The sequence below is a fragment of the Diceros bicornis genome, chromosome 24 (assembly GCF_020826845.1).
Source record: "Diceros bicornis minor isolate mBicDic1 chromosome 24, mDicBic1.mat.cur, whole genome shotgun sequence".
Classification (NCBI taxonomy): domain Eukaryota; kingdom Metazoa; phylum Chordata; class Mammalia; order Perissodactyla; family Rhinocerotidae; genus Diceros; species Diceros bicornis.
In genome coordinates, this window is record NC_080763.1 from 25,393,453 (window position 1) to 25,414,950 (window position 21,498).

Consider the following 21,498-nt stretch of genomic DNA (forward strand, 5'->3'; position numbering starts at 1 on the left):
GAACCTGGGCCACCAGCAGCGGAGCGCGCGCACCTAACCGCTAAGCCACGGGGCCGGCCCTGCATTACTGATTTCTGATTTGATTCCATTATGGTTAGAGAACACACTTTGAATAATTTCAATTCTTTTAAATTTGGTAAGACTTGTTTAACGGCCCAGAAAATGGTCTATCTTGGTAAATGTTTTGCTGTTGTTGAGTAAAGTGCTTCATAAACATTAATTAGGTCAAGTTGGTTGACACTGTTTTTCAAGTGTTACATATCTTTGCTGATTTTCTTTCTAGTTCTTCTATCAATTATTGAGAAGGGTGTTGAGATCTCTAATTACAGTTCTGTATGTCTATTTCTCCTTTCGGTTTCATTAATTTTTGCTTCCTGTATTTTGAAGCTGTGTTATTAGGTGTCTGTACATTTCAAATTGTTATGTCCTCTTAATGAATTAACTCCTTTATCATTATGCAATGTTCCTCTTTATCCCCAGAAATATTCCTTGCTCTGAAATCTTTGTTTATATTAATATGGTCACTCCAACATTCTTTTGATTATTCTTTGCATGCTATATCTTTTTCCATCTTTTACTTTTAACCTATCTGTGACTTTCAATTTAAAGTAGGTTTCTGGTGGAAATCTGACAATCTCTTCCTTCTAATTAGAATGTATAAACCATTTACATTTAAGGTAATATCAACATAGTTGGGTTTAAATCTCCTTCTAGCTATTTGTTTTCTATTTGTCCCATTTGTTCCTTGAGGAACCATACATTTATATAACTGAAAAGGACTTCAGAGTTAACCTAGTCCAAGTACCTCATTTTACAAAGGAAAACTTGAGGCTCAGAATGGTTGTGACATGCTCACAGTCAAGGAGCTAAATTTGACCATATAACCAATCAAACAAAAACTCAAGTCTTCAGACTCATTAATCCACTGATTTTCCAATATACCATTCTTAGAAGCAATGTTAAAATGAGAATAAATAACCTTGAGGACCCTTTCAAGTCGATAGTGCTAAAATGTGATTTACAAAGTCTCTTATCTCCTCTCTCTTGTACTGTCCCCTCACAAACTCTACCCATAGAAAATAAAATACACACATATAAACACACACATACGTGTATGTGTATATATATTGCTTTTAACCTATACTATTACTAACCTGTATTATTACTTTTAACCTATATTATTACCTGTATTATACATATATACACATAATTTGCCCATATGTCTCTGAGCAACATGCATTCCAGTAAGAACAAGTATTAGGGTACCTATGTATTTTCATATTTTTATAGTTAGGTAAAACTACCTGTTAAATCTTTCTAAACTAAACATTCTTTCTTCCATAATTTTAGCCTTTTATGAGGTTTTATTTATTAGAATCTCTTCAAAACTGTATGAAACGAAGAAGGCAAGAGTCCCCTAATGGAAGAGGAGAGGATCATGGGTTCTAGCAAGAAAGCATCAACTGATGTAAGTCTCCACGGGATATTTTTTTCCAAAAATTTGTGGTAGAAATATCTTTGGGTAAACTATGTTTAGTCTAAAGTTTACAATAGCTTCTGGCTTGCTCTAAATGCTTTATAAAGCAAAAGAAGATATATACGAGGAAGTTTTCATAAATGAAGACTAAGCCTTACTTTGCCAACGAGAGCCGGAATGTTCATTGAATTTGTTGCAAATCCCATGCCGTATGCCATAGCAGCTTCTACTCCCAAGAAACTTGCCACGAGCTTCTCTAGTTCTTCATGCTTGTCCAGGTTTCCTGTGTGAAGAAGTGAACGAAGTCAATACCACCAAATCCCTAATTTAAGAACTACTCATTACTTTATAAAAAGAAATCATAGATTACATGTTATGATTACATGTTATAACCTTTTCAGACTAAGCTCTATGAAGGAGTCAGTATTATGAAGAGTATTGGCTCATAAAGAACACAATAGCTGAATAAATTCAGATTCAGCACCTGAGGTGGAATTTCCGTAAAGAGGATTGCCAACAATTTCTCCAATTCCTGTTCACACAGGCCAGTTCCAGGTCTAGGCCTTAAAAGGCCTGGCAACATCTGCTTTTATACTTTTGAAGTTAGCTGCCATATAAAACAGTCTAACTAGCCTGTTGTAAAGAGAGACCAGGTGGAGACAGGGACTGTGGAGAATAAGAGACGAAAGAAAGGGTGGAGGTAGGCTCTGGCAGCCCTCAGCTGATCCCACTACCCAGCTGAGGTGCCAGACATGTGAGTGAGGCCATCCTGGATACTCTATTCTCAGTCATAATGCTCCACCCAACACCACATGGAGCTGAGATAAATGTGAAGAACTGCAGAAATCACAAGCAAATACACAAATGTATGTTTCTGTTTTAAGCCACTAAGTTTTGGAATGGTTTGTTATGTAGAAAAAGACAGGTTAAAAAGCACGTTCCCTCACTTCGATCTGATTGGTAAATTTGTATTGTGTTTTACATCAGTACTTAAATCCTGAAGGACCAAACAACACTGATCAATGACACTGGCTACACGCAGAGAGAAAAGATGCTGAGAAAGAAGACTGCTGAACTTGGATACTACCATGTCCCGAAAGCTTAAGCAAGTCATTTAACCTCTCTGGGCCTCAGTTTCTTATCAGTAATATCAATAATAATATTTGCTCTATCTACCTCATGACATTGTTGTGAGGATCACAAGAGATAATATGTTCAAGCACTTCATAAAATATAAAGCGCCATAAAGATGTAAGGTATGGGGCTGGCCCCATGGCTTGGTGGTTGAGTGCGCACGCTCTGCTACTGGCGGCCCGGGTTCGGATCCGGGGTGCGCACCGACGCACCGCTTGTCAGGCCATGCTGTGGCGGCATCCCATATAAAGTGGAGGAAGATGGGCATGGATGTTAGCCCAGGGCCAGTCTTTCTCAGCAAAAAAAAGAGGAGGATTGGCAGATGTTAGCTCAGGGCTGATTTTCCTCACACAAAAAAATAATAAAAATAAAAATTAACTGAATTAGCTTATTTAATTCTTGAAACAGCCCTATAAGGTAGGAATTATTGGGCCGGCCCATGGCTTAGCGGTTAAGGGCGCGTGCTCCACTGCTGGTGGCCCGGGTTCGGATCCTAGGCATGCACCGACGCACTGCTTCTCCGGCCATGCTGAGGCCGCATCCCACGTACAGCAACTAGAAGGATGTGCAGCTATGACATACAACTATCTACTGGGGCTTTGGGGGTAAAAATAAATAAAATTATTAAAAAAAAAAAAAAGGTAGGAATTATTATTAGCCCCAATTTACCAGTATGGCAACAGATTAACTCTCATATGCCCACACCACAGACTCAGTACAAGTAAGCAGCACGCTTAACTACTATCATTTGCAAAACCCAGTAAAGTCAACATTAAAGTTACAAATGAAACAAATACTTACGGAACTTTTCTAGAATTATTCTGTATGTATAACATAATGGAAAAGATAAATATATCTCAAAAAGTGTTGAAAGTATTAAAATCATCCATCACTTCAGAAACACAAAGCATTCTTTACCTGATGTAACCTACATGGCAAAGTATGTATTTGGATGCTTAATATTCTAGCTCTCTATCAGTATTATTCTCTCATCCTCAGCTAACCAAACATAGCCCACACTTACCAATTTCCTGCCGGGTGCTGCACACTCCAACTCCATACTGCTCTAGGACTTTGGCAGCTGCTTCTTGACATGATCCAGTATTCCGTGCAAATCCAAGATAGTTGTAGGAACCCATGTTTATAACACCTTTAATTATATTCCCTGTGTACCTGTATTCCAATAGCATAAAAGTTCATGAAACTCACGAGCAAGTCAAATACCTACATGTGATAGTAAGTGTAGTGGTAATACAAAAGGAAGCACCATATATGGGAAGTAGGGAGAATATGGTTTAGATGAAAAGCAAGTCAAACTCACTACCAATTAGGGAAATCAAGTTAAAATGATTTAAAAACTGACTACATTCAGTGTTGGCCAGGACAGTCTCATACACTGTAGAAAAGAATATCAGTCAATACTTTTTTCTGGAAGGCAGTTTGGCAGTACTTATCCATTAACAGATATACAGACTCTGACTCAGCAATTCCCCCAGGCATATGAAAGGATATATGCATAAGGATCCTTTAAGAGTCACTGCACAATTTACCATGTCTCTTCCCCAGGCACACAAACCAGTGACACTCCACATGGTGGAAGCGCAGTCAGCCTGGGCCCCCAAGTGAGGACAACATGGTTCAGAGGCCACATCGACTTAAGATGGACGTGAAGTGTGGATAAGAAATAAACTGCTGCTGTTTTAACTCTGAGATTTTAACATAGGATGATGCGGCCCAACTTGCTATACACTATATGTATCTATACTGTAGAATACTAAGCAGCCACTACAAATAATGAGCTTGCTGTGAACATACACAAGGATGATATTACTGATATGTCAGAAAGTAAAAAAAAAAACAAGATGTAAAAAGATTTCTAGGGGGCTGGCTGGTGGCAGAGCAGTTAAGTTAGCGTGCTCTGCTAAGAAGCCCGGGGTTTGCTGGTTTGGATGCTGGGCACGGACCTACACACCGCTCATCAAGCCACGCCAAAGCAGCATTGAACATAGAGCAATTAGAAGGATGTACAACTATGACATACAACTATCTACTGGGGCTTTGGGGAGAAAAAAGGAAAAAAGGAGGAAGGTTGACAACAGACGTTAGCTCAGGGCCAATCTTCCTCAAAAAAATAAATGAATAAATAAAATAAAAAGATTTCTAGGGGCCGGCCCGGTGGCGCAAGCGGTTAAGTGCGCGCGCTCCGCTGCGGCGGCCCGGGGTTCGCTGGTTCGGATCCCGGGCGTGCACCGACGCACTGCTTGGTAAGCCATGCTGTGGCGGCGTCCCATATAAAGTGGAGGAAGATGGGCACCGATGTTAGCCCAGGGCCGTCTTCCTCAGCAAAAAAAAAAAAAAAGGAGGAGGATTGGTGGATGTTAGCTCAGGGCTGATCTCCTCACAAAAAAAAAAAAAGATTTCTATAGTATGATCCCACTTTTTGAAATCAAAAAGTACCTGTGTGTAACCCCAGTAGATACACTACATTCATAGCCCATAGAAAACATTTGGAAGAATAATACACAAGCTGGTAACAATGGGTACCTCTGGGGAGTGAGGATTTGTGGGGGGGTGGATTTGCAGAGGGACAGTGGTTAACTGTCACAGGGGACTTCCAGTTTATCTATATTATTTGTCTTTTTTTTTTTAATGACTGCAATCATGTAATACTTAGGCAATCTAAACAATAAAATAAAATTTTATAAATATAAAAAGTTTTCTAAACTATTCAATGCATTTAAGTAAAAATACTCTATATATCCTCGAATCATGTGAGAAATCAAAATATCCAGAAATAAATTCACACACTTGATTCTAGTAAGTGGCATAATAGATAGAACATTTTTGTTTTTTCTTGTTTTTTTAAATGAATCAAATTTTGTTTTCAATTATACTCCATCACAGTATCAAATGTAATAAAAGAAATGTATTTTAAAAATCTCAATAACAATGAACAATATGAAAGGAAACTAGTCATCTTGTATTGTACTCTCAGCTTTTATTGCTGTTTTGACACAATATTCAATTTGCAATGGAATATTTTCTGACGTAAAGAAATTCTTTTGTTGTTGTCAACATATAATTTCCTGACCGAGACTCACTTGAACGACCAGTTGTAATCATGAGACTGTCTCTCCATGATGTCCACCCTGGCTCCAGGCACGCTACAGATTGGTCGATTCCAGTTGTCTCTAATCCTCATGTAGAGGTTCCTTGTATAGAAGTTTTCGAAATCCTGATACAATGACACAAAGTCCTGCCAACAAATGGTGGAATGCTATAAATTTAACTGAGTCACTTTAAAAATTTTTACAACTTTCCTTTTCATGTTGCAAGAGCACAAGAGAATGAGAGGTCAATTATATTGAATTAACTGATATAGAAAACATTTGGAAAGGCATCAATTCTCTATGTTTATTTTAAAACAACTCAATCAGGTCAATTAGCTTTGATGGTTGACCTATATGAAACGGTTGCAAATAACCACCTGCCAGCATGAATGCAGAGTCAAAGAATTTAACTTAATAAAGTAGGCTTCATAAAAATAAAACTTAGTTGTACAATTCTGTCATTGAATGGTTTTCTTTCCTAATAAACTAATAGAGACTGCTCTTCTGCTCGCCCTGCAGTAAAATCTTGGGGGAAATGCCATAAAAACCCCTACGATTCCAGTTTCAAACAAGAAAAAAAATCCCAAAATTAAGATTCTATCCTCTCTATATTTTCAAGGATCAAAACGAAACAAATCCAAAGAAAAACGATAAACAAGAACCATTAACATGTAGCTTATAGAAAGACACCTACCTCAGGTTTCTTTCCTTGGGTGGGAATTTAAAAAATTAAAATAAACAAAAAAAAAAAAAGATTCTCAAAATGAATTCCCATGACTGGGAACTTAAAGCCTTTCTTTCCTCCCCGAAATTAAGTTATATTAAAATTTAAGTCTGTAAAAAAGTCACAATGGAGCTAAAATGAAAGCATAATGTTATGTCCCATGTAGTATGACCACTGATCAGAACACACATGACCAGAACACGAGATCTACTTAACTCCTGAAGGTAAAGGGTAAAACCAAACAAAAAGAAAACTGTACTACAGTTTTACTACAGTCAGCAAACCACTTGAGCGGCCAGCCCTCAGATCTCGGCTTGGTACCAATCTAAATTAATCTGTTAAATAAGTTAATCGAGGGTCGGCCCCGTGGCTTAGTGGTTAAGTGCGCGTGCTCTGCTGCTGGCGGCCCCGGTTCGGATCCCGTGCGCGCACCGATGCACCGCTTCTCCGGCCATGCTGAGGCCGCGTCCCACATAACAGCAACTGGAAGGATGTGCAACTATGACATACAACTATCTTCTGGGGCTTTGGGGGCGAAAAATAAATAAATAAAATCTTAAAAAAAAAAATAAGTTAATCGAAACATTCAAGGTTTAAGCCTTATTCTGTAAAGAATTTCATTGCTAACGAAGACTCTACATAAAACTTTAAAATTAATAAACTTCTATGACACTGGACTCTAAAGTGCCTACTAAATAAGTGTCTCAGAACATAAAATCTCCTTAAATAAGGCCTAGCAGAGTCAGAAAGTACTCTAGGAAATTGCAGGACCTGATACCACCTCTCTAGCAATTGGTTCTAACAGTTACATTTCCTTAAGAGAAAATAGCCAGAGATAATGTGTCTATCACAGTTGGAAATGTATTACTTAAACAGCATGTCCCTTTTGACAGTCTCCTCTTCCAACAAGAATCCTGGATGAATGAAAACTGGAACAGAGACATCTAAATTCTAATTAAGGACTTTCCTTCGGCTATTACCATGCACTTATTTCCCAAAGGAAAAAACAAAAAAGTTGTCTCCGATCCTTTTCAATTCACATCAAATAGGGTAAACAGTACTAATTCTTCTTGATTTCATTTCTTTATAACCTTTCTAAACAGTGCACATTAATGTTGAAGGTATTAACTCAAATATTTGAGAGAAATACTCCATCACAGGCAAATTTTTATTAACAAAGAGCAGTATTTTTTGTTTTTACTATATAAACATCAGGAAAAACTTAAGAGAGTCTGGTCCTATCTACCAGAACGGTTACCAACTCCAAGACAGAAAAAGGGCTGCAGGCTAAATGGGGTAGAGCTTTGGGTAACCAGTGACACAGCTGTCTGTGGTTAGGAGGGAAGGGATGGGTTACAACCTCCTAAACAGAGACTGCCAAGATCAGGGAACTCTACCTCTCCTTAGCATTACAATGAGAGATTAATTAAGTCCTTGAGATGGGAACAGACTTGCATAGAGTGAAGAAGTTGTCACAGTGAGGGATGGGAGAGACCAAAAGCAGGTGGGACAGAAAGGCAGGAGAGGCACTCGTGGGCAAGGTAGCAGTTTGACTGCAGTGAGAAGGTTTGGTAGAGAGATCTGAGGGCAGCTAACCAAACTCCCAGCAGCTTAGCAATGAAGTAAGAAAAGGGATGGAAGGGGATCGCTATTCGGGGTTCCAGTTCTAGGCAATGAGAGCATCTGTTTCCAAAAATATCTCATACACTTTAAACATTCTAGGACTTTAAACATTCTAGGACTAGGGTTAAACTAGAGGACTTATCTTTTCACTCATTCATTCAAATATCTTTTATTGAACACTTTTGCTAGACTTGGGATACATTAAAGAACAAGACAGTCCTCTTTGCAAACAAGACACTCCCACTACTCCTACCCTCCTCCACCTGGCCCCCAGCCTACTCCACATCCCCATCCCCCTCTTCTTCCTCCTCAGTTTAGTCACTGTGAAATGACTAGTCAAGACCGACCTAACACTTGTTTGCTCGGTCACTGAACAAACATTTACTGAGCAGTACTCTCCAGGCACTAAGCTAGGCAGTGGAGATAAAAATGAGTAAGACACAACCTCGACACTTCCCAGGATCTCTTAGTGTGGTGGGGAGGCCCATAGATAAAGTTATGATACAATATAACAAGTACTGTAAAGGGATGCTTGCCCAGAGAGAATACCTAACTGGTAGGTGAGGAGCAATGATAGAATCAAGTTCAAACAGCCTTAAGGATGCACTCTTCATGGACACGTTTCCTGAAGACCTTTCACAAACCCCATATAGTAGTGCACATACATGATGCATAGAGAACAATATCTAGTGGAGACTACTCTTGGATTGTTGGGCTTGAAGTACTCACCTATTAAGTGACTTCACTAGCCTCAGAGAAAAACTCAAATTCATGGATATGTTACGTAAGGATCCTCGAAGACCTTCTAAAAGTAGTCATGAATTAGCCAATAAATATCCTTTGTTGTTTAAGCCTATTTGAGGTTGAGTCTTCTGGAAAATATCCTATATTGTTTAAAATAAACAGGTACTCCCTATTCTAGTACCTACGAGGGCCTTAAGATTATAGGGGATCTTAAAGGCTGGGTGCTACCACTTTCAGAAGTTGACTTTATAACTATTTTCCATGTTTGTTAAGAGCAATTCTGGCCCAACAAAGATATCCAAATACTCTTAAACGATGATGATAAAGATGATGCATAATTACAATAGCAACAAGAGTTACCATTTACTGAGTACTTACGATATGTCTTGCATTACACATATTTTCTCTTAAATATCCCTGCACCTTCTTACAGAAGATTACTCCCATTTTCAGAAAGGAAAAATGGCTTTTCCACTTAGGGAACGAGCCAGAGGCAGAGCCAGGAACTGATCCAGGTCTTCTAATTCAAAGTCTACGTTCTTAACCCCATACATTTTTTTCTATGACACACAATTTATCTGAAAGTTTTATGTGACAGATTTTGTTCAGCTGCCTAACTCAATAACGTGTATCCCAATTTACCGAGCCTAAAGTGATCACAAGAAAATCCACTTTGTCTGAATGTGCTAAGACACTTATCTATCTGGAAAAGATCAGGGTGCTCCAGAACTCTCAGCTACTGAAACTGAAGGCTATACATCTGAAAGCTTTTCTTTAAAAACACACCAATGCTGTCTGCAGGTTACTACAGTACTGCTGAAATATTTCAAGACATTTGGCCATAATAAACATAATCCTGCATACCAAAGACAGCTGGTGAAAAACAAGTCTGTAGTGTTTTGAATTTTTATTTTGGCAATGTCTTTTCTTGAGAAGGAAATAACCTCATAAAATATATCTATAAACAGCTAAAACACAACAAATTGTTTCAAAACTTAAACTAAGAGAATTCAAAAATCCCAAATAATTCCTGCCTGAAGAAGTGTTGAAAATGGAGTCATCCTATGGTTAAAAAGCATTATACAGCAAGGAGTAGTTATTTTGTAAACCAACAATGTTGTCTTTACCTCTATTTCATGAAGAAAATTAGGTGAAATAACCTGTGAAAGGTTATTACACCGGTGACTTTAAAATCTTTGAACCACTGTTAAGAGTTTTCCCTACAGTTCATATAAGTCATACTACTGTTTGTTATTTCCTGTTTTTAATGTTATAAACAGGAAGCCACTTCCTATGCCTCTCCATGAAGGCATAAAATGAGATTTAAAGATTAGAGACAGTTGTTTCCCTTAGATCTAAAACCAAGTCATCTGTGTGTCTGTATGTACATATGCATTCACGCACGCGCACGCAGACACACACACCCCTGTGAATACTTCAATTCAAAAGACTCAAAACTTTTCATTATTATTACCACCACTCACAATACTATTCCTATTTAGACATTTACTAATGTCTAATATGTGCCAAGCACTCTTCCAGGCACTGGGTATACAGCAGTAAATAAATAGATAACAATAATCTCTGCCCTCCTGGAATTTATATTTTGGGGAAGAGAGAGATACTAAATGAGACAAATGTATAAAATATAAAGTATGTAAGATAGTGAAAAATACTAATGGAAACAAAAATCAAACAAGGAGGGAGGATGTAAAATGCTGGAGTCATGCTAAAATTTAGCTAGAGTGGCCAGGGTGTAGAATAAAGAAGGAAAAGGAATCAAGGGAACTATCCATGAGACTATCTGGAGGAAGAGGTTTTCCGGCAGGTGAGCAGCAAGTGCAATGGCAGTGAGGCAGAAATGTACTTGGTGTGTGCAAGGAACTGCAAACGGGCCAGTGTGGCTGGAGTAGATGAGTGAGGGGCTAAGCAGGAGGAGATGATGTCCAGGTGATAATGGAGGTTGATAAGAAGTGGCTGAATTTGGATATCCTGATGGGCCGTAAATGTTGTGTGACAGAAAGAAGAATCAAGGATAACGCCTCAGATTTTTAGCCGAAGCAACCGGCAGTAGAGAATTGTCATTCATGGAGATAGGGAAGACATCTAGACAGTTAGAAGGGAATGTCAGCTCAGTTGTAGACATGCAAAGTTTGAGATGCCTACGTGGAGAAGTCAAGTGGGCAGCTGGATATACAGGGGTAGAGTCCACTGAGGAAGTCAGTGTTAGAGACATAAATTTGGAAGTTATCAGCATAAAGAAGTACTGACAGCCATGACAATGGATGACAAGGGAGTGAGTACAGATGGGAAGGGAAGAGAAGAGGACTAAGGATGAAGCCTATGCTACACCCATATCAACATTTAGAAGGTGGGCAGATGGAGAGGATTCAGCAAGAGAGAATACAGCCAGAAAGGCAGGAGACTATCCAGGCAATTATAATATCCTGGAAACCAAGTGATGAAAATGCTTCTAGAAGGAGAAGAGATCAATTGTGTCAAAGGCTGCTGGTAGGTTAAACAGGGTAAAGAGAGAGGACTTAGATTTTGCCACACAGGTGTCATGGGTGACCCTGAGAAGAACTGTTTTAGCTGAAGTGGTGGGGGCAAAAACCTGACTGAAGTAGGTTTAGTAAAGAGTAGGAAGCAAGAGACCGGACACAGCTATGTCAGGGAAGTTTGCTCTACAAGGAAGAAAGAATGAAGCAGTAGACGGAGGAGAAAGTAGGATCAAGAGAAGGCGTTTTTTTTTTTTTATATAATTTTATTTATTTGTTTATTTTTCCCCCAAAGCCCCAGTAGATAGTTGTATGTCATAGCTGCACATCCTTCTAGTTGCTGTATGTGGGATGCGACCTCAGCATGGCCGGAGAGGCGGTGCGTCGGTGCACGCCCGGGATCCGAACCCGGGCCGCCAACAGCGGAGCGTGTGCACTTAACCGCTAAGCCACGGGGCCGGCCCAGGAGAAGGCGTTTTTTAAGGTGGGAGAAATAACACGTTTATGCTACTGGGAATGATCTAGCAGAGCACAAAGTGATGTACAGTTGACTCACCAGAATCCTAGCAGTCAAAACTGAATGTGTAGTCAACAGGAGCAGAGGACCAGCCAGTCATCATGTGCTATCTCTAAAAAGCTCTACCGGATGGCCAGATTTAAGTCGAGTAGATAACTTTTTTACATTTTTAGGTACTTACTACCAAAGCTGCCATGGCATTTTCAAAATGCTTTAGTAAGAAACATAAATAAAACCAAAATACAGCTTAAAATCTAAGGAAACCTCAACATGGTTTCTTAAACTGGAATGTAAGAACTGTTGAGGGATTCATGAATTCTATTTTCATTTAACTTTATTTTTTCATTTTCATAAACATTTTATTTTATTTTATTTATTTTTTTTGTGTGTGAGGAGATCAGCCCTGTGCTAACATCCGCCAGTCCTCCTCTTTTTTTTGCTGAGGAAGACGGCCCTGGGCTAACATCTGTGCCCATCTTCCTCCACTTTATATGGGACGCCGCCACAGCATGGCTTGCCAAGCAGTGCGTCGGTGCGCGCCCGGGATCCGAACCAGTGAACCCCGGGCCGCCGCAGGGGAGCGCGCGCACTTAACCGCTTGCGCCACCCGGCCGGCCCTATTTTCATAAACATTTTAAACTCAGGTTACCAGTTTAACACCCCAACAATACTCAATGTAAACTTGGAATGACTTAGGATATCAGACAGGGCACCAGTTCTTTAAACTTTTACATTCTCAGTTAATAGTAAAAAACAGTTCAAAATTGCTGAATGCAAAGAAAAGCTGAATAAAGAAACAGAAGCCTAAAAGATTCAAAAGACAAAAACGTCTTGCTAAAAAAGGCTACACTGTTGCTCTAAACAAAAAAAAGCCCAACAGGTGACAGAGAAACTGTTGCAAGCCTAGTAATGTCACTAAGGCAAAAAGATAAAGTGGTAAAGCACTACAAAACTCTTTTAAAAGGTTTATTTTGGATACAACTTCTTACCAGTAGAAAAAAACCTCTAGAGTAAATAAAAACAGAAGACTGCTCTATATAATGCAATATGATTCAGCAATAAAAAGGAATGAATTACTGAAATATACAACAACATGGATGAACCTCAAAAACATTATGCCAAGTGAAAGAAGCCAGACACAAAAGATCACACGTTATATGATCCCATTTATATGAAATGTCTGGAGTCAGAAACTAGATCAGTGGTTGCCAAGAGTGGGGAGGGGGAGGAAGGAGTGACTGTTAATGGGTATGGGGTTTCTTTCTTCAGATGATGAAAATCCAATTATAAAATTAGATTATGGTGTTGGCTGCACACTTCTGTAAATAATACTAAAAACCACTCAATTGTACATTTTAATTGGGTGACTTTTAAGGTATGTAAATTATATCTCAATAAAGCTATTAAAAAAATAGATGACTGCTGTCCTAGGTTCCCACATATACCACAAAACAATGGAAAGTAGACCTCTTTTTAAATCCATAGAACTAAAAGAGACAAACCAATTGATAATCCCCCAGCTTAAAACATCAAGCAACTGTACTACATTAATAGTTTCCAAAGATACTGCTAAAATGACAATTACCAGAATATTCTTAGTAAGCTACTTTTTGAAGGGGATCAAGAATAAAATCCTTCCAGGAATCTATTAATAGATTTCAAATGATTTCTTTCTTTTGTATCTTGAAAATTAAATATATCAGAATGTGGACACATAATGTCCCTTCCCAGTATCCTACCCCTCCCATTTTTGAATATTTGATCATGAACAACAAACTGAAGAGGTAAAATGTTGGTTTAAAGTTTAGTAAGTGTGTGTTAACTACCTACCATAATTTACTCCTTAGATTCCTAAGTATTTCCTATCTGGATGTTAGAACATTTTTATTAATTCAAGCTTTTGCTAGATCTATCACACACGTTTCTGGACTACTAGCTTCACCTCACATAACAAATAAACCACAGACTGGAAAAAAACAACATTCTCACCCAAAATACCACTAATAACAGAGGAGCAAGCAGTAAACAATTTCGAGAATTTTATGCAATTTATGTAAAATAGAACAAACTCATGCTAACTCATCTTTATTAGTGGGACCGTGTGCTTTCAGTTCTACCCAAAGCAACACATGAAAAACTAGCATAAATAGTTACAAGGGCTCTCTTTTGTAACAGAATGAGGAAGAAAATAAGGATGTGGTTGTGAAATGAGGAAGTGACATTATATTTGCATTTTATGATTCCAAGCAAGCACTTTCCCTCCACTCTTTCCAGTGTTACACTTTAAAATTTGCCTCTCTCACTACATCTAATCTAGCATCAGAAAACAAGCATGATCTACCATAAGACTGAATGATCCTTCCTTTCCTTTCCCTCTCACAGCTGAATTTTTGTTAAGAAAATGGCAGGATTCAGCTGTTTTAACTGCTGATGTTATCTACTGTGAAAATTCTACTGAAAATTTGAATAAATTAGTACAGTCCTCCTCTAAACAAACTGTAGAGGCAAATGTCCCACTCTGTCCCAGATATTTCCTCCTATTACTTCCTCCAAGAATTATTTCCTGATTAACTCTATGCTACTCAGTTTACTTTTCTTTTCTACATCTGCATACAACTCAAGCACCACTCACCTGTATAGTGCTTTGTAAACGCCCCTAAGTTTGAAGTATTTATGTTGCCTCAACAAAATTAGAAACTACGTAGGAATAAAATCTATGTGTTCCAATTCTTTCACACATAGTTAAGAACATACAGGCAGCCCCAATACTTAAAACAGTCAATTTATCCTCTGGAAATATGAAACAGTTCCAAAGATAATTACACATTCAGAGAGTAATTCCGACGTATCCTCATTGTTTCATTCATCCATTCATCACACTTTGACAGAATGCCAGCTGTGCAAACTCTGGTCACTCCCCTGCTCAGAAACTGCCCAGGACTTCTTACTGCCTACCAAACTTCTTAGTTTGACATTCAAAACACAGTTTCTCATACATCCACATTCCAGGTTCTCCCACACATGCCTTTGCCTATACTATCCCCTCAGCCAGGAATGCTCTCTACACCAAAATCAGCACTCCCCCCACCCCCAACTCTTCGTGTCAATTATTAGGTCTCTACAGTGTGTCAATACTATGAGAGGTCCTTGTAGATAAAGATTTTCTAGTTTGAATATGTGAATATAATTTTGGCTCTCATCAGTCACAACTGCCATCAACTCAGTCTAGCAGGAAGACATTGACCTGTAAACACGTAATTGCAACACCATACAACACAGTAACTGTACAGTGAGCTATAACTTACAGTAAGTAAGCCATACCTGAAGGATGTAAAAAAATCAACATATTGTGGATGCACTCTAGCCAGAAAGTCTATGTGGGATGTACAGGGCTAGAAAACAAGGAGAATCAAAGAAATTTTTTAATTTGTTCCAGTTTTTAATGATGAAAATTAGTCTAGCCTATTGGACTGAGTTCTGAATGCAGGGCTTTGCCTGTATTAGGTATTCAAAAAATACCTTCTTAATGAAACTAACTTGTAGGCATGTCAGGGCAATGAGAAGGACGGCCAACTTGTGGTGCTGGGGCTGGGAAGGGTGCAGAACGGTTGAGATGAGAGGGGAGGATACCTGCAACCTGAGTTCTCCCAGGACCAGAATCCTCAATCCGTTTACTTATTGGTTCTGGCTTCCTAGGAGCTGGCGCAGTCCTTTCCTTCCTGGAGTTTCTTGATGCCCTCTTCTCCTTCCCCCCACACGACAGCAATCCATTCCCAGTGTTCAATGGCTCCTCTCTCAGTGATGACCTTGCTGCTACATCTGCCTCTCTCCTCTAACGCCCCACAAAAGTGACAGGCATGACAGACCAAAAAGACCCAACTTCCTAAGCCCTTCTCCAATCTAGCGTATTCCCTGGACTGGAGGACAACCTCTCCATACTTTACCTGCCAAGAACAAACAAGTTTTTTTAGTAAAATCAGGCATTTTTTCACCCTAATTTTATTTATTTTTGAAGACTGGTAATACATGTATATTGTACAAAACTTTAAGAGGCTCAAAGGAGTATGCAGAGAAAAGTGAAGATGCGAATGAGGTCCTCCTCCTCAGAGACAACCATTATCATCTCTGTTTACCATTACCAAAACAATATTGTTTTCTACTGTAAACAGAGTAGCTCAGCCACATTCTGTTTTAGGCTTGTTTGTTTGGGGAGAGGAGGTGATCGGTGAACCAGACATCTACGTATAATGTGTCCATGAGAAAACACACCATTTGAGCTCTAAAGAACACAATCTTCTCAGAAGACTGTAGACACAACAGTCTTGGGATACAGTATGGTATCGTGAACAGAAAGAACATGGCTTTTGGCATTTCAAAACCTGTGCCCATATACCAGCTCTGACACTAGGCATCTTAGGAAACACTACTTAACTTGTGAGTTTTAGCTTTCCTATCCATAATATAAGAATAGATTCTTGTGATGATTAAATTAAAATATGTTAAATCCTTCTGTTTCTCTATGCCTTTAACTTTGTTTTTAGCTTTCTTTGTGGAATGTTTTAATTTAACTATATCTGCAATATTTTAACTTTAAAGTATACCCAAATGTTTAAAGAAATCAACAAGGGAAAATACCAAGACGTCTATAAAAGGCTTCCCTTTACAGAATGGAAGACTTTCTAACAATTACCTGTTGTTCTTCTCTTTCTGTTGCATGGTGACACTTTTCAATTCTCCAGTGCCTCAAGAAATCTCGAAGATATCCAAAGAGAGTGAGTACACCATACCCCACATAAGTAAGCACAGCAACCAGCATTGGAGTCTCTTCAAAAGCTTCATTAAATGGTCTTTTATATAGGCCTCCATTTTGTGTAACATGATGAACCTAAACGGGAAGTTAAAAATGTTTTATTTCAATCACGGTAAGAAAAACATTACTACATAAATCTAAGTCCTTACAGATTTGCATAACTATGCCTTCAGAATTCTCTAAGTAATACTAAAAGAAATCTACTAAGGGCCGGCCCCGTGGCTTAGCGGTTAAGTGCGCGAGCTCCGCTGCTGGCGGCCCGGGTTCGGATCCTGGGCGCGCACCAACACACCGCTTCTCCAGCCATGCTGAGGCCGCGTCCCACATGCACCAACTAGGAGGATGTGCAACTATGACATACGACTATCTACTGGGGCTTTGGGAAAATTAATTAATTAATTAATTAATTAAAAAAAAGAAATCTACTAAAATCTAAGCAGGACATAATTTTTTTCAATAGAAATAAGTTATAAGTTATATATACTTCAGATGGACAGCAAACAAAGAAAAACTGAGGAAAGGGGCTGGCCCTGTGGCCTAGTGGTTAAGTTCAGTACACTCCGCTTCGGTGGCCCGGGTTTGAGGGTCCAGATCCTGGGCACGGACCTACACCACTTGTCAGCCATGCTGTGGCAGCAAACCACACGTAAAGTGGAGGAAGACTGGCACAGATGTTAGCTCAGGGCTAATCTTCCTCAGCAAAAAAAAAAAAAAAAAAAGAGGGAGAAGCACTGCCTAAGCACAATGCTTAACACTGATTTCTATCATTATTTAATTTTATGAAATAGATCCTAAAATGCTACGGTTGGAGAATGCATAACTTCCTTTGTTCTAATAAAGAATATAAAAAATATAGGGGCCGGCCCCGCGACTTAGTGGTTAAGTGCGTGTGCTCTGCTACCGGTGGCCCAGGTTCAGATCCCGGGCGTGCACCAACCCACCGCTTGTCCGGCCATGCTGAGGTGGCGTCCCACATACAGCAACTAAAAGAATGTGCAACTATGACATACAACTATCTACTGGGGCTTTGGGTAGAAAAAGGGGGAAAAAAAGGAGGAGGATTGGCAATAAATGTTAGCTCAGGGCTGGTCTTCCTCAGCAAAAAGAGGAGGATTGGCATGGATGTTAGCTCAGGGCTTATCTTCCTCACACACACACAAAAAAGATTAGAATAAAATATTTCTAAATGTTTTAACCTGCTCTGTATTCTTAAAGCCACCCAGCCATAGAATTCCAAATAATTATCAGCTCTGGGCCTCTGTGGAAACACGTGGTTTATACTAGACTTTGTTGTCAGTAGTTAACATAAATTAATTATGCACAAAAGTAAATTGCTTACACAAGAGTGGTCCTTTTGTTGTTAGTGCCATGAGATTCTGACTCCTAGTGACCCTGTCTGTGTACAGCAGAGCGGAACCCTGCTTGGTCTTTATTGTGCCATCCTCTCACCTTCCAGGCGCTATATCAGACAATGCTTTTCACAGGTTGTTTAGGGCCAATTTTTTCAGAAGCGGGCAGCCAGATCCTTCTTCCTAGTCTGTCTTAGTCTGGAAGCTCCACTGAAACCCGTCCACTATGGGTGACCCTACTGGTATTTTAAACACCAACGGCATAGCTTTCAGCTTCACAGCAACACACAGCCACCAAAGTATGACAACCGACAGACAGGTGGTATAGTTCCCTGACCGGGAAATGAACCCTGGGCCATGGTGATGAGAGCACTGAATCTTAACTACTAGACCACCAGGGCTGGCTAAGGGTGGTCCAGCATTGTATACAAGTAGAAATAAAGTGAAGTCCAACACAAGGGGAAAAACTGTTATAGAGTGATCAGTAACTGTCATGAAATCATTCCATCCCTCTTCATCTTGACCTAAATCCAAACATTGTAAGATTATCCCTGGTTTCATCCTTTCGGATATCTGAATTTTAATACACAAACACCAAGCTACTGTACTTCTGATCCCATACCTTAAAGCTTTTTACTTTTTGGTCAAATTTAATGGAAATCTTGTTTTACAGAAAAATTCCACTAGAGAAGTCTGTGTGTTAACTTTAATCTTAACTTTGCAACGACTGCAGCGAGGATGGTCAATCACAATTTACCAGGAGTATGTTTTCAACTGAGCACTATACTAGAGTTATAAAAAGTCCTAAAGGAATAAAAGATTCTTTCTTGCCCTCTCAGGCAATCTGATCAGAGATATGATTAAACTAATAAAAACAAATTAATAAAAAGGTACACTAACTATAGAAACTAATCAATATATATATCCAAGGGCTAAATATATTTTAGAATATTATATCCCAGTAACGTTAGTTTGGGAAAGCTACTTGAATGCTGCAAGTTAGAACAGTTGGGAAGAAAGAGTTGTATATGACAAAGGAAAGGCATTCAGACAGTCATGATACATGGAATCTGTTAGTATTGATTCAATTTGATAGCCTAAAGAACCTCTGAAAACTATTCATAAAACTGGTTTAGGTCTTCTCAATTTCTTCCCCAAAGGGGTGGAAGTTTGTATCAATATTTAATACTTAAACTTTTATACAGGAGCAAGGTTGTAATGTGTTGAGAACAGAATAGCTAGAAATAAGCCAATATCTGAAGATAAAAAATTGTTTAAAAATTAACAATATGACATATAAACAAGCTAGCAAGCGGGAGAAAGCAAAACGAAAAGCATTTAAAACACAAGAAAAATAACATTCTGATCGTCTCTTTGAAAAACTATATCTAAAAATATTTTGCCATATGAACACTGTGCTTAATACCGGTACTCACCTCTCCTTAACTCTGAAATTGTTTAAACTATTTACTCTCAAGTGAACATACTAGTAAACAGGCCATTTTCAGAGCTCCTAAGCCTCTAACAAATGTGTGGCAGATTCATATGTCAGGAATGCTGGGGGTGGATCTCTTTAAAAGATATCCGCCTTGATCTGAGACACAGCCAAACCAGCAGGACCAACTAAATTCATACAGTTGGCTGGACTGTCTAGGAAGGAGGGAGTTAATCCATTAGTTTGCTTTTAAATATTGTGTGCTTCTATCACAGCCTCATTTAAAATTAAATACATTTTAAGGAATTGAGATTCAACTATGAAGTAACTTTTAGAATGTGGCCTCAGTCAAAACACAGGTCACTCTGATCTGGCAGGGTCAGAATGGACAGGCCAACCGATATGTAAACCTCTGATAGGTGAGAAAGTCTTAGAACTTAGAGAGAACAAAATCATTTGATCTTCAAGTACTGATGCTAAATTTTATCTCTGACATGATTCAAATAAAAATAATGGTATTACCATCTTATACATGTATAATGTTCCATAAGGGAAAGCACCAGGTTTATTTTGCTCATTAATACACATCCAGCACTCAGGGTAGTATTTATCAAGTGCTAACAAATATTAAGTACTCAATAATGTTTCCTTTTATAACTAGTAGTACTACAGAAAGTGGCACCTGGGGCTGGCCCTATGGTCTGGTGGTTAAGTTCGGCATGCTCCACTTTGGCGGCCCGGGTTCATCTCCTGGGTGCAGACCAACACCACTCATGGGCAGCCATACTGTGGCAGCGACCCACATACAAAATAGAGGAAGATTTGGCACAGATGTTAACTCAGGGCGAATATTCCTCAGTAAAAAGAAAAAAGTGGCACCTTATAGGAGCTCAATAAATATTTGCTGAATGAATGAAATTACACATTACGCTCTTTGCTCTTTCAAAAATAAATACCTTGGCACAGAAGGAGTTAAATAAGTCACAGTGATTACACAATTAATATTAGGACATTTCTAGAACACAGATCTGACACCTTTTAGTCTCCACTGGACTAAATCAAGTTCACTCTAAACAAAACATGAGCTACAAACTTTTACTGTGTATTTCATATTCCAGATTCACCAAGAAGAGGGCTCTCAAGAGGCCTTTCAGTCATTCTAACGTGTGAATTACACCGTCAACAAGGCAATCAAGAAAAATATTAGTGTACCATTCCCTCCAGGTTAAAAAAACAGGTATCATTCTGTTCACATTAAGCAGACAAGAGTGTGACACTGTGTTAGTATTATTAATCAAGAGAAGATTTAAGAACTCCAATGAATACCAAGATATGTGTCATTGAACAGCAATATTTTTTTCAAGAAAATGCAAAAGAAAAAAATGCAATGCAAGAAATTTTTTGTCAGTCAAGACTATAAGCACATCACCATAAAACACATTACAGGACAAGGGGAGGGGGAAAAAAATAAATAAGCCATTTAGTTTCCATGCCTGTAGGCTGTCAATCATATCTGTTAAGCAGTTGAAAAGGCATTCCTAACCAAACCAATAATGGGAAGCTATAATCAAAAGATGAACCATACACATCATATATATGCACTAAAATCACTGGAAGGAGACAAGAAATTGGAGAAGGAAGCATACTTCCTACTTCTAACCCTCTGAACCGATTTATTTTTCATTTTTAACAAAAAGTATACATTTCTGAATTTTCATTTATCATTTTATTTTTAAAATGTTTAAACTGAATTTTCTCACTGATTTTATCTACTATTTGGACTAAAACAGAGTTAATAAAAGCCACATATGCTTCTCATCATAACCTCGGGTCATCTTACTCTCTACAGCCTCTCTCAAGCGTTCTCATCTACTTGTTAGTTGTCAAATACATGTTTACATGCTAAGTATACACAAATCTATATTTCAATCCCAAATTTTTTTCCAGAACTCCAAATTTACATTTCTACCTCCCTCCTCTATAGCTCCACTCAGACATCCCAAACTCAACAAGTCTAAAGCTGAACTTATCTCACCATCCTAACTCCTCGAGGCCTCCATTAAAACCTGGTTCTCCT

General features: G+C 38.7%; 1 protein-coding gene across 5 annotated transcripts in view; it reads right to left on the reverse strand.

Moving 5' to 3' along the window:
• The window catches only part of SPTLC2 (serine palmitoyltransferase long chain base subunit 2), a 131,893-nt gene that overhangs the window by 64,008 nt on the left and 46,387 nt on the right, over positions 1–21,498 (reverse strand). For all 5 annotated transcript variants that reach the window (XM_058567441.1, XM_058567442.1, XM_058567440.1 and 2 more), the window contains exons 2-5: positions 16,518–16,712; positions 5,713–5,867; positions 3,636–3,784; positions 1,636–1,760 (exon numbers count right to left, since the gene is read on the reverse strand). In XM_058567441.1, the coding sequence (XP_058423424.1) occupies positions 1,636–1,760; positions 3,636–3,784; positions 5,713–5,867; positions 16,518–16,712 (624 nt within the window). The remainder of the gene's footprint in view (positions 1–1,635; positions 1,761–3,635; positions 3,785–5,712; positions 5,868–16,517; positions 16,713–21,498) is intronic.